General features: G+C 52.2%; 1 protein-coding gene across 4 annotated transcripts in view; it reads left to right on the top strand.

Annotated features, from left to right (window-relative positions):
• The first annotated feature begins 1364 nt into the window (after window positions 1–1364).
• Window positions 1365–9878, top strand: part of ABCC8 (ATP binding cassette subfamily C member 8) — a 73512-nt gene continuing 64998 nt past the window's right edge. For all 4 annotated transcript variants that reach the window (XM_047690451.1, XM_047690449.1, XM_047690450.1 and 1 more), the window contains exons 1-3: window positions 1365–1589; window positions 2824–2965; window positions 7786–7907. In XM_047690451.1, coding sequence (XP_047546407.1) covers window positions 1442–1589; window positions 2824–2965; window positions 7786–7907 — 412 coding nt within the window. In that variant the 5' untranslated portion in view covers window positions 1365–1441. The remainder of the gene's footprint in view (window positions 1590–2823; window positions 2966–7785; window positions 7908–9878) is intronic.

Genomic DNA, 9878 nt, shown 5'->3' with positions numbered 1-9878 from the left:
AGCCTGAGGCAGAGCTGAGACCTTGCCTGAGAGCGTTCTGTAAAGGCTAGGAGCCTCAAAGCGGCCTCAGAACTAGAAGCTCCTAAGGAAAAAGGCTGAAAAGAGCTTCCCTTGGTGTCCCCCTACCCCTCTTGAGGACATGTGTATTTATTCTCCATATCTCTAACTCAGGGAATTCTTCTAAAATCCAACCTAAAATCCCATTTATCCCTTCTTTCTTCATAGGATGTAAACTTTTTTTTTTTTTTTTTTTTTTTTTTTTTTTTTTTTTTTTGGCCAGGGACCTGTGAGAATCTCTCGGAAGGTGTAGGAATTCATTACATTGTCTTTATAATTCCACCAGGTCCTGCCGCTCCTCAAGCCTGTTGGCATCAGATTAAGAATACAGCTGAGGGTGACATTCTCTTTTTCCACCCCTCCTGGCTGCCTCCCTTTGTTTTCCCTGGGTTTAATTCCATAAGTGCCTCTTTTTCAGCCTTGGGCAGGGACCCATTCTACCCATTCACCTGACAGTCGTTGGAAAGTTCTTATGTATTACATGCATGCCTGAGGGAGACGGGTTGGGGTGGAAGAGGGGTTCTGAGGGGTTGGGTTCAGTTATGCTTCCCCACTTGTTGGCGGTGAGACCTTGGGTCAGTACAGGTAACCTCCCTGAGCCTCACTGCCTCATCAGAAATGTGGGAGAAATTATAACCTGTACTTAGCAGGAGTGTTGAGAGATCCCCTTTGAGAAAGCGCTGGATACACCGTAAAGCACCTATGAGCGCCCCGCACGTGGGATCGCTTTTGAAAAATATGCCAAGTGTTCCCCGAGGCAATGATCTTCACTGCTTTTCTTATCCATGTGGGGTGAGGGCTTGCCCCACCCCTGCCCCCACTTGGACCCTCTGATCTACTACATCCACCCTCGCCAAGTCCAAGTGAGCCCACCTCTCAGCCCGAGGCGGTGAGCAGCTCGTACTCCCAATCCGAACGCCCTCACTCAGGAGCCCACTCGGACCGCTCCTCTCTTCTGTCCACCCTCTCCCACCCAGACTCGAGCGTGCCCACCCACCCAGCCTGCCTTCCCTCTTTCCTCCAGCACACGCGCGCAACGGGGCACTCAGAGCGTCCTCAAGCACATCTGGGCGCACAGGCCGCCACAGCTGGAACGCGGGGGGTGCCCGCGCAGCCGGGGCGCTCGGGCTCCTGGCTTCCGCCCCCCACCCCCCACCGTCCACCCCACCCCCACCCCCACCCCTGGGCCCAGCAGGTAGCGGAGCGAGGGCGGGGTGGGGGGGGTGCAGCCCGAGCGCCCGCGGGGCGGGGCGGGGCTGCGGGGGGGGGGGTGGCGGGGGCCTGACTGCCGGGCCCTGCGCCGAGCGGCGAGGGACAGAGGCGCGGGAGGCGCGTGGAGCCAGCCGCAGCCGCAGCCGGAGCCCAAGCCCGCGCCGGCGCCGCCATGCCCTTGGCCTTCTGCGGCAGCGAGAACCACTCGGCCGCCTACCGGGTGGACAAGGGCGTCCTCAACAACGGTTGCTTCGTGGACGCTCTCAACGTGGTGCCGCATGTCTTCCTGCTCTTCATCACTTTCCCCATCCTCTTCATCGGTGAGCGCGCGGGGAGCGGCGGAGGAAGGGAGGGCACAGGAGCGGAGGGAGGAGGAGGAGGAGGCGCCGCGCGGCACTGCTCTCTGCCCCCCTCCGAGCCGGCGACCGCCGCTCGCCACTCTCCCGGGGTCCCCTCACTGGCACACCCGCGCATCCCTCAACCCCGAAAGGCCCCTGAACCCACCAAACACAGCGGACGCTCCGGAACCAGGGAACCCCCAAGTTTGCTACCACAGAGCCAGAGCTGAAATGTAGAACCGGAAAAGCAGAGGTTTTTGTAGGCGCTGGAAAGGTGGGGAGGGTCTCGGGCTGTACCCACAGTAGTGCTGGGTAGGGAGCCAGGACACCCTTCCCCCAAGGCACCCTCGCTGTCAGCCGCAGCTGGGCCCAAGGAGGAGAGCCGCCTGACCTCAGAAGCCAGGATGGAGGCCCCGCGAGCCCCTGTGTTTCCCGGGGCTGAGCCAGACAGTGGTGAGCAGCTTCTGAGGCCCCCTGGGGGGTCCCACGGGGCCCCTGGGCGAGGAGAGGCGGGATCGAGGGACTTGGTCCCCTTCCTCTGCTACCCTACCTGGGTCAGCATCCCTGCCTGGAAGCCCTCTGCAAAGTTGGGCGCCACTGTCAGGACCGTCCTGCAAGCCTCTTCAGTCTCACCTCTCTTTCAGACCTTGAATCTCCCAAGCTGGCTAGAGCTCTGTCAACTCCTATGGGTTCCCCGCCTCTGCAAAACTTATTCTCTCTAATTAAGAAAAAAAAGAAAGAATGAAAGAAAGAAAGAAAACACATTTTAAAAGTCATATACAATTTTTGGGAAGAAAGGAAAGATTGTCACAAAATTAAAAAGGAAAGGCTGCTGCACAAGCAGAGAGGCTAGTAGTTATTGACAAAGACAAAGTCAGAACTTGGGAGGAAGCAAATGTAACTTATGCTTATATGTGTATCAAAAATTGTACCAGCATTTACACTTCTGTTCTCAAACAAATGGTTCAGTGACATGATGATTTGTCATATGCGAAGTCAGCACTGACAATGAGTACGTGCGAAGGTGGGCCTGCATGGATCCGGGCTTCGTGCTGGGACATTTAGGTCCTGTGTACCAGACCCGGGCATTCTCATGCACAGGTGTACAAATGGATACCCTCCCCACTGAAGGCCCCGTACCTCAGCACCCTCCCAGGGTGCAGGCACCCCCTCCTGCTGAGCCAGGCTTCCCACCTCTTCCTGCCTCTGCTTGCAGGATGGGGCAGTCAGAGCTCCAAAGTACACATCCACCATAGCACATGGCTCCACTTCCCTGGGCACAACCTGCGTTGGATCCTGACCTTCATGCTGCTCTTCGTCCTGGTGTGTGAAATCGCGGAGGGCATCCTGTCTGATGGGTGAGTGTCTCAGGAGAGGGCATCTATCCCTGAGTGCTTCCTGGAAGGCCAGAGGAGACCCCAGCTCACCGGCTTTCCATGAGACAGTGACATTTGCTCCTAAATCCAGCCACTGTTGATCTGATATCTCCGGTGTGCCAGGTTCTCTGTGCCAGGTGCTGGACACAGGTGAGACCCAGGCCCTGGCCTCAGTGTAGCAGGGGAGAGGGAATAGGGATCTCACGCTAAGACCCAGTGAAGCAGTCCTGCAGCCTATTAGAATGCCCCAACTCCTAGAGCTCCCTTCTTGGAAAGAATAAAGATTACTCTTGCCGAAGACATTTCCTTGGTTCCCAGTTGTTTTGAGGGTCCCAGATCCTCAGCCTGGGATATGGGGTCCTTAAAGTCAGCATCCTCCACTGTCTCTAGCCTCATTCCCAAGGCCTCCCCTTACCTACCTTTCCTCCCGGCCTCACAGCACACTCTTCACACCCCTGCCACGACACAGATCATACTGTATTTAAAGTTTATGTCTGTTTAGTTTACCAAACTGTCTCCCCCTGAGTGAGCAAGTCCTTAGAGTTGGGTTTAATTCATCTTTGTCGTCACTGCCCAAAGCACACAGCAAAGCTCCATAGACATTCACTGGCTCCGTAACAGCCCAAGTGAAATCATGGTACAAGCAAGAATTCTGGGGGGAGGCAGGAAGGCAGGGCTGGTTATGTTCATGGTTGAGGGGGCTTCTGGGAGCTGAGTCTGAAGGGCTGACAAGGGTTCTGACAGCAGGGGAGTCCAGAGAGGGAGGGCCAAGGAGGCAGGAGGGAGGAGGAATAAAGGCACAGGGAGGAAAACAGGTTGGGGTGGGAGTGGTGCGTGGGGGCTGGAGCATGAAACACAGGCAGGGGAGTGATGGGGGCTGGCACTTGGAGATAGGGTTGGGGCATCTCTAGGAGGGTTTCGAATGCTGGGCTGTGTCTGGGTTGGATTTTGTCATCGGTTTGGAACAGAAGGGACACGTGGTCAGCACAGCACGGTGGGGCGGGGGTGGGGGTGGGGGTTGTCCGGGACAGACTGGAGGCAGGGAGAGGCCGGAGGTAGAAGCGACACTTAGGAGGTGATTGCTGTCGTCTATGTGAGAGATAACTGCAGCGGAAATGGTTTGTCAGCAATCGGGGTGCGGAGGAGGAGACGAAGCCGCCCTCTCACAGAGGAAGGCTCAGTGACTGCCCGGGTGAGAGGGTAGTGGAGGGTGGCGTGCATTTGGCTCAAATATCAGAGGTCCCACCACTCTGAACTTGAATCAGACTATGCCCAGATTCCCTTCCTGCCAGCTGGACAGCAGGGGGATAGGATCTCTCAGCCCAGACACGGTACCTCCCCCTCCCACCACTCAGTGTCCCTGCACGCTGGCTCCAGCAGTAATCTCTGTGACAGTGGTTTGCCTTGGGGCTCCTCCTGCTTATCAAAGTCCCCCAGAACAGCAAGACCAGAATGCACGCTGCCACATAACTAGTAGGTGACAAGTCCACTTCCCACCCCTCCTCCCATCTAGACACCCCTTCCAAAGCAGCACAAATGCTCAAAAGGAGAAGGATGCTTATGAGTTCTTAGACCAGAAATTCTCACTGGGTTATAATTAGCAGGGTGGCAGAGAGGAAAACACCCCCATCTGTGGAGAAGGTAGACCTGGGTCATCTGCTGGGCTTCTAGGATCTTGGACCAGACACTCAGCTTTTCTGGGCCTTACTTTCTCTGCCTGTGAAATGATCATCATCATCCCTGCCTTGTCCATAACACAGGGCCATGGAGGATGAAATTAGAGCACAGACGGGGTGCAGAAATGGAATGGCAGAGCCCTGGGCAGAGAGTACTTTTCCAGAATGTGGGAGACTGGAATAAATCAGGTCAGGGACTCCCTTCTGTCTGCAGTCAGCAACCCCTCTTGTGGGGGGCTGCCTCTGTATCCCACACCTCCCCCAGCTCAGTGCAAACTGGCATTCCCTCCCCAGCAGGCAGGTTGGCCCTTGAACTGGACACTTGTCACCTGGTCTTTATTGGTCTTCATCTGTAGGGACACACCCCTGGGCAGGCAAGCATAAGGAAAGGACATAGGAAGGGAGCAGACAGGAAAAGAAACCATAGATCCTGCCCTTTGGCCCTCCCAGTCCACCCTGGCCTTGGTTTGCAGACCTACCTGGATAGGTAGGGGCAGGAGGCAGTGGGGACTTGTTAAAGCAGTGGTCTTCAAACTCTAGTTTAGGGTAAGTCGCATTTACTGATTAATTAAGGCCTCTTAAAATCTGTAGGTTTTCCTCTCTTCCTTTGGGTATTATTTTTGTGTGATGCTCTGATTTTAAAACAACCAAAGCAGTACAAGTTAGAGAAGAAACACTTTTTTTTTTTTTTTTAGCAATGTAACTAGAATTTTTTCCTAGATCACCATACACTGGAAAAAGCCCATAAGACTTTTACCCAACTTCTAACCTAATTTAGTGTATGTTATTCAGTAAAGCAGCCAAGGGCTATTTTGTTAAGTCATGTCATGAAATATTTATTTCAACTCTGGTTATTCTTCATCTTATTTAATTATATCAAGTGTTTATCACTTCTACCTCCTATTGCAAAAAATGAATTTATTCAAACTTATGATACAACATTTAAGATGTCACTTAAGGGGGCGCCTGGGTGGCTCAGTGGGTTAAAGCCTCTGCCTTCGGCTCAGGTCATGATCCCAGTGTCCTGGGATCAAGCCCCGCATCAGGCTCTCTGCTCAGCGGGGAGCCTGCTTCCTCCTCTCTCTCTGCCTGCCTCTCTGCCTACTTGTGATCAAATAAATAAATAAAATCTTAAAAAAATAATAAAAACAAGGTGTAAGATGTCACTTAAAAATGTGCGAGGGAGTATAGAGCTTTTCAAAAACTTATTTCCAGGAGTACAAAGGCCCGGGTTTTGAAGATCCCTACACAGAGTATTGGCTGTTCTCAGTGACCCCATTATTGACTGATTGCCTTGTACCTCCTGTAGAAGTCTTTTGCTGAGAATATCCACCAATTAGGTTTAAAGAATATCAACATTTATGGACTCATCTAACAAGAATTTAGAGGTTGCCTCTCTAGTTGGTTTGGTGACTTAGTGATGTCAGCAGGGACCCAGCTTCTTCCCATCTTTTTGTGTATCTGCCATATCTTTCCCCATGGTTGCAAGATGGCTGCCTAGTTCCAGGTATCACTTAGGGAGGAAGGCAAGGGCAAAAAAACATGCTCCCACATGCCTCTTCTTTATGCTGGATATCATCCTCTGCAGACTTCCCTTTGCATCTCACTGGCCAGAATTGAATTATATGGGCACCCTTAGACCAATCACTGGCAAAGGGGTGTGGCATTGCATGGCTGCTTGAACCAATCACCATCATTCTCTGGGGCTGAGCACATTGCTGTTAGAAAAAAACCTGTGGTTCTTTTAGCAAAGCAGAAGGGAAACATGTTATTTGATAAAGAACCCAGAGTACCTCTACATCTATATGCTAGTCTTACCAGACTACTTAGGGCCCCCACATGGCTCTCCTCATGTCCTCCCTCTTTCTCTGTTGAACTCTTGTTCATCCTTCTAAGGCCGGCCTCCTCTCTGAAGTTTTCCTTAGCTGTCTACCTGCTCCTTGTGCTCTCAGCCTTCAGTCCATCTGCAGTATCACTCCCCCGGAGAGCAGTTAGCTCTGAGCATGGTTGCGCCTCCCTAATGTCAGCTTCTTGAGGGATGCTCAAGGGCAAGGAGGCTAGGCATCCTGGATAGAAGGAGCAATGCAAACAGGGGCATCGCTGAGGCAGGAGATTGGAGGGAACCTTCTGGGAGTGGAGGGGGTCCCAAAATGGCTTCAGCAGGAAGGGCAGGCTATGCGATGCTGAAAAAGTAGCTTGAGGCCATATCACTGGATTCCTCTGGTCCCAGGCTGAGCAATGTGAGTTTTGCTTTCTGTAGGAGGGAGCCATGGAAAAGCACAGTCAGGCCACTTATGGGGAGATTCCTCACCAGGCGTGGGGAAGCCTGATGTCTGAGAGAACTCGTCCCTACAGATCTTATCACCAGACCAGAGCCCACCCACCACAGACGCCTCTGGGAGCTACACTGGGGAGAGGATAAGCTTGTATTGGTCTCCATCACCATCCCCAGGGAGGAAACAAAAGCAATGACCTTGGGCTTGTTACTTAGCATCTCCATGGCTCCATTTCCTCAACTGTAAAATGAGGAGACTAAGAGTACCAACTTCATGGGATTTCATGAAGATGAAGTGAGTTCATATACATCACGTGCTTAGAACAGTGCCCAGCATGGGGTAAATGCTCAATAAATATTGACTACCAGTGTCGTTGTTACAGCGTGCGGAGCAGGGTGCCAGCGCTGACTTATGCTATTCATGGGAAGTGGGGCTGTCCCTGAGAGAGTTGTGGTGGGCAGGCCTCTGTACTGCCCAGGGGACCCCAGGGACAGGAACCCAGCTTTGTTCACTCCCAGAGAAGGGTTTCCAGGTTGGAGGCTCTGCAGCTGTGCCCGCCAAGGCCAGCTTCCCTATGTTGGGTTCTGCAAGTATGAACCCAGGGAGAGAAGGCCATGAGTTCCAGAGTCTAGACACTGAGCCCTCATAGCATCATCGTATGGACTCCTGGACCCCTAACTCTTGGGCAGTTTGGGGGTATGTTTGGGCTGGGCAGAGCCACCAATATAAGGAGCATAGCCATACATATGAGCCTACTATGTGCTGAACCCAAAGCGCACGGCTGGGCTGCTCTACTGGGGCACTTGGCACATTTATCTCCAATCTCTCTCTCTCTCTCCCCCCATCTCAGGGTGACCGAATCCCGCCATCTCCACCTATACATGCCAGCTGGGATGGCGTTCATGGCCGCTGTCACATCCGTGGTCTACTATCACAACATCGAGACCTCCAACTTCCCCAAGCTGCTGATAGGTAGGGGAGCAGGAGGGGTGGGAGAGGGATAGTTACCTCATTCCTTCCTCCAGATATTGTTTACTGAGCACTTACTATGTGTCAGGCGTTAGATAGTTAGAGGTTCAGAAATGGAGAAGATAAATTCCCTGCCTCCTGGTGGGAGGAGACCGGCAAGCTGAGATAGTGAATAAACAAATAGGTAGGAAAGATGTCATGAAGAAAATTAAGCTGGGCAAGGGTTTGAGAGTGATGGCAATGTTGCGGTCTATCGAGGGTGGTCAGGAAAGATCTCTGGTAAGAGTAAGCATGCATATATTTCAGGGAAGAATTTCCCATGCTAAGAAACGGCAAGTGCAAAGAAAGGCCTTCTGGTAGGGACAAATTTGGCAAATAGGCCAGTGTGGGCAAAGCCAAGGATGGGGAGGGATGGTAGGAGAGGAACAGGGAAGACTCTTAGGCTTTGGGTCTGAGTACCTGGGTAGTTGATGGTATTAATAATGGACATGACAAGGGAGCATGGGTGGGGGTTTGGGGAACTGGCGGGGGTGGGGGCGGGTTGGGACATGTTGAGTTTGAGACAACCACCTCAAGCGTCAAGTGGGCAGTTAGAGAAATGAGTCAGGCATTCGGAGGAGGTCAGGACTGGAGATATACATTCAGGGGTCAGGGGCTTATAGGTGGCATCTAAAGCTTGAGCCTGGCTGAGGTCACCTGGAGAGACAAGAGAAAGACCCCAGGACTGGAGCCTATAGTTCGTGAACATTTAGAAAGATTCAAGAAGGAGTGCCTGATTAGACCTGACATCATGTAGCTGGGGTCCTGGGCAGAAACAACAGCAATGAATGTTGATATTTACTGAGCATGTACTGTGTGCCAGGCTTGGTGCTAAGCTCCTCAAAGGCCTTATCTCACTTGATCTCCACAATCTCCATATTGGTATCGTTGCTCTCCCCATTCTACAGATGTGGACACTGAGCTCAGAGAGGTGACAAGGAACAACAGCCAACACTCATCTAACACTTGCTATGTGTCGGGCGTGCTTCTAAGCATTTTAAGTCTATTAACTCATTTAATCCTTACAACAACACTATGAGGTCAACACCACTATTACGTCCCCTTTATGCAACAGGAAGTTGAGATCCAGAGGTTAAGTGATTTACACTAGTCTGCCCAACCAGTCAAGGGGCAGAGACAGGTTTTGATCCCAGGGCCCAGGCAGGCTCTTAACCGCTTCTGAGACTGTGTGTCTAAGGGTCTTCAGACTGCTTGGGCCAAAGGTATAAATCTGGAGGTCTGCCTCTATGTTTGGTTCCGTCTGCATGTCTAAGGTCAGCGCTGTACATCTGGCTGTAGCCTCTGGTCAGACTGTGTATCATTAAGTCAGGCTATGATTTTTAGGAGTCATAACATCTAATTGACATCTGGAGTCTGGAACACTCTGTGCTCGGCCAGACACAGCACAGTGTCATGGGAAGGTGGAGGGTATTTCCCCAACTAATCACAGCTCTGCCTTCCCCGGTAAGGTGGGAGCTGGGCTCCGCCAGGATCATCCGGGGATCCCCCTACTTGGGTGACACTATGAAAGTGTGGCTGGGGAACTAGGGAGCAGCAAGTTGAGAGAGAGAGATGATAGGTACAGACATCAGAGAGCCTCCCTCTCCTGAAGCTTCTGAGGCAGCTCCTCCTCTGTAGAGAACCTCTTATTCACCCCAGGGCCTGACTGACCAGTGCCCCTAGAAGCATCCTGTCTGGGCATCTGGCAAGTTCATTTTCTCATTCTCTGGAAAGTACGTAATGTTCTTTCTTTAAAGCACAAATTACCCCCATAGATGGACCATGCTTTCTCCAAAGAATAGGGACTAACTCCCTCCATTCCCCTTTGTCAGAGCTTTCTCTGCAGAGCCAGAAATTCTAGAACAGGTCAAAGCAGAGATGATGAACCCTATGAGATGCAGGGATTAAGGCACTGAGAAGACTTCTGTCTGTCAC

Source organism: Lutra lutra, chromosome 10 (genome assembly GCF_902655055.1).
Source record: "Lutra lutra chromosome 10, mLutLut1.2, whole genome shotgun sequence".
In the NCBI taxonomy this organism is placed as follows: Eukaryota; Metazoa; Chordata; class Mammalia; order Carnivora; family Mustelidae; genus Lutra; species Lutra lutra.
This window is presented reverse-complemented; position numbering and strand designations above follow the sequence as displayed.